Source organism: Eulemur rufifrons, chromosome 16 (assembly GCF_041146395.1).
Source record: "Eulemur rufifrons isolate Redbay chromosome 16, OSU_ERuf_1, whole genome shotgun sequence".
Classification (NCBI taxonomy): Eukaryota; Metazoa; Chordata; class Mammalia; order Primates; family Lemuridae; genus Eulemur; species Eulemur rufifrons.
In genome coordinates, this window is record NC_090998.1 from 62,523,109 (window position 1) to 62,526,408 (window position 3,300).

General features: G+C 47.0%; 1 protein-coding gene across 1 annotated transcript; it reads left to right on the forward strand.

Annotated features, from left to right (window-relative positions):
• Positions 1-870: 870 nt before the first annotated feature.
• Positions 871-2,714, forward strand: MYF6 (myogenic factor 6). Its single transcript, XM_069491100.1, has 3 exons — positions 871-1,472; positions 1,755-1,845; positions 2,086-2,714. The coding sequence occupies exons 1-3, from the start codon at positions 957-959 to the stop codon at positions 2,202-2,204; spliced, it is 726 nt and encodes a 241-aa protein (XP_069347201.1). The 5' UTR covers positions 871-956; the 3' UTR covers positions 2,205-2,714.
• The last annotated feature ends 586 nt before the right edge of the window (positions 2,715-3,300 follow it).

The window sequence follows — 3,300 nt, forward strand, 5'->3', positions numbered from 1 at the left end:
TCATAACAGAGGCACCTCAGAGGGGGCCACAAGTGAATCCTCAAATATCAAGTAGCTGTGGTGTGGGTCTTGTTTGCACTACACCTACTTTAAAGGAGGAGTTATGTATTACATGTACTGCAACCCTATTGTCTATCCCACCCCTAGTACTACTGCTCCACAGTGGAAGAGTACAGAATTCAGATCTTGGTTGCCCCCTCCCCCCAAAAAAGAGATAGCCAAGAAAAGTCTCTATGGAAGGATCCAGAGAGTCATTTCACACAGTACCATGGGATGTGAGCACCCTTGAGCCACCCCCTCCAGCTCCCAAATCATCTCACAGCCTTAGTAAAAGAGAGGAAAGAGATTTACCTGCTTCTATTGAGGCTGAAGCCTGAAAGCCATGTATAACCTTTGAAGGACTGTAATGGTTTTAATCACAGGAATAGCATCTTTTTGAGAGACAGGAAAGAGAAAGGAGCTCAACCACTCTGCAAATATTAACCAGGCTATTTTGGAGCAATGGCTATTGCCTTTGAAATCTTTCATCATGGGTCTATACTTAGAATTCAGATGTTTGCAGGGGGAGGGGAATGGAACAGCATTAATCCCCAGTTGTTTTGAAGTTGTCCAGTAAGCAGGTTATCATCAAAACTGTCCAAAATGGAAGTGTTCAATGCTTTGTTTAAATTACGTGATTCTCTCTTTGTGTTTTGTTTTAACCTGTTCCATCACTCTGGGAGGTGACACTTCTCAGTTTTCTTTCAAACTAGATGTTATAGAGAGCACTAGCTGTAATCACATTGGGAGACTGATGCTCCATGACAGCTAAAAGTTGGATTGAGTTTCAGGAGCTACTATATATAAAGCTGGGTCGACTTATGTCACCGCACTAATTAAATGCCATCTGGGTGGTTCCTCTGGGTTTTTGAGTCCATCACCCAGTTCAGATAGAGTCAGAGGCCAAGGAGGAGAACATGATGGACCTTTTTGAAACTGGCTCCTATTTCTTCTACTTGGATGGGGAAAACGTTACTCTGCAGCCATTAGAAGTGGCAGAGGGCTCTCCTTTGTATCCAGGGAGTGATGGTACCCTGTCCCCCTGCCAGGACCAAATGCCCCCGGAAGCCGGGAGCGACAGCAGCGGAGAGGAACATGTCCTGGCGCCCCCAGGCCTGCAGCCTCCCCACTGCCCCGGCCAATGTCTGATCTGGGCTTGCAAGACTTGCAAGAGAAAATCTGCCCCCACTGACCGGCGAAAAGCCGCCACCCTGCGCGAGAGGAGGCGGCTAAAGAAAATCAACGAGGCCTTCGAGGCACTGAAACGGCGGACTGTGGCCAACCCCAACCAGAGGCTGCCCAAGGTGGAGATTCTGCGGAGCGCCATCAGCTACATCGAACGGCTGCAAGACCTGCTGCACCGCCTGGATCAGCAGGAGAAAATGCAGGAGCTAGGGGTGGACCCCTTCAGCTACAGACCCAAGCAAGAAAATGTAAGCCTAGATGCCGCAGGGGCAGGGAAATGCAAAGGCTGATTAAATGCCTTCCTTAGGGGCCTTAACCTCCAGCTGCTTGGTCTATTTTCCCTTCCCCCCTTTTCGCCTGCCCCTCCCGCTCCCTCTCTAATGAACCCCCAGTGACCCTAGAAGACCGGGTGCCTGCAATAGGCAGGAAATGCGTACCCGGCCGAGGAAACAGAAGAGCCCCCCACCGCCCCCCAGCACTCCCGGAACCGATGTCTCTTTCCTAATCTGTGGCCTTGGTTTTCCCTCCAGCTTGAGGGTGCGGATTTCCTGCGCACCTGCAGCTCCCAGTGGCCAAGTGTTTCGGATCATTCCAGGGGGCTCGTGATAACCGCTAAGGAAGGTAAAGTAAAAGAAAGGGCACTGAGCTACACCAGAGAAAATCCGGGAGGGAGCTAGGGTGCTCGTTCCGGGCCAAAAAGGCTGGAAGCGAGAGCAGGGACGCGCCCTGGCAGAAAGGAGCTCTTTGCGCGCAGGGACCCGGCCCCTCTGCGCTGTCAGACGGCCTCGCGCGGGGCGCGGAGCTGTGTCATTCTTCTTTCTTGGGTGCTATCTGTGTGTTTGATTTTTTGTGTGTGTTCAGGAGGAGCAAGCATTGATTCGTCTGCCTCGAGCAGCCTTCGATGCCTTTCTTCTATCGTGGACAGTATTTCCTCGGAGGAACGCAAACTCCCCTGCGTGGAGGAGGTGGTGGAGAAGTAACTCCCGCCGGCGCTTGAGACATTGTCCACGCAGCAGGAAGATCCCACCCACCTCCTTGGCCTAATCCTTTAGATTAGGTCATATTACATTGATATTTAGGAACCCAGGCCCAGGAGTTTAAGAAAAGGGAAGGAGACATATTCACAAAGAAACTTTACAAAAACTTGTGCACGCTCAAATGAGAAAGCCTTTTTGGCTTTCATGTTTTGGAACCTTGAGTGGCTTGGGTCTAGCACCCTTATTTTGTTTTTGTTTGTTTGCTTTTGTAATATATTAACTTTTATTATGGTGATCCTTTTGTGCCATATTCAAAAGAAGTTCATTCCTGTCTAAAAGCAAAGTGGGAACGTTGCATTTAATGTTAGTAACATGTAATGTATTTTTTGTAAATAGTCTTAGTACTTTCATATTTTATGTAAACCTAAGAAATATATTTTAAATGTGGAATGATATATATAAAATGTGCAAACATACTGGTATTGTAATATTAAAAATAAGTTTCTATATGAACAGAGTTGGTCCTAATTTGAAATGGAAAAAATATTTTGAGGGCATGTGTACAAAAGTAAAGAGGAACGATATTTTAACATAGACACTACAGAGGCCCATTTATTTAGGTGTTCCTTTAAGGCTGAAGTTAAAGGGAGGAAAATCAGTTGTTTTCCTTTGTCTGAATTAAACTGGACACTTTTCTATCTCATGAAGACCTCACACTTGTGATTGGAAGTAAAGAGTATCCAAAAGGAATCTGTCCTTTTTTCTTTTATCAGCATCTACCCCCCACCCGCCCCCAGCCCTCGTTTTTATTGTCCTATACCTGGAGATCTGGGTGAGGTTTACTTATCTGAAGTTTATAATCAAATTTTCAATCAGTAAAATCTTGTGGCAAAAAGTTACCAATCCCAGCCTGAACAACATAGTGGAGACCATACCTAAATAAATAAATAAATAAATAAAAAAGGCAGGTGTGGTGGCTCCTGCCTGCAGTCCCAGCTACTCCAGAGGCTGACGCAGGAGGATCACTTGAGACCAGGAGTTCGATCAGGTGACCTGAGCTATGATCAGGCCACTGCACCTCAGCGTGAGTGACAGAGCA

Excerpts from the sequence above, each read along its gene's own strand:
- MYF6 (XM_069491100.1), top strand. The coding sequence starts at position 957 with ATGATGGACCTTTTTGAAACTGGCTCCTATTTCTTCTACTTGGATGGG. Across the intron at positions 1,473-1,754 it reads ACAGACCCAAGCAAGAAAAT|CTTGAGGGTGCGGATTTCCT; the intron begins GTAAGCCTAGAT and ends TTTTCCCTCCAG. Across the intron at positions 1,846-2,085 it reads CGTGATAACCGCTAAGGAAG|GAGGAGCAAGCATTGATTCG; the intron begins GTAAAGTAAAAG and ends GTGTGTGTTCAG.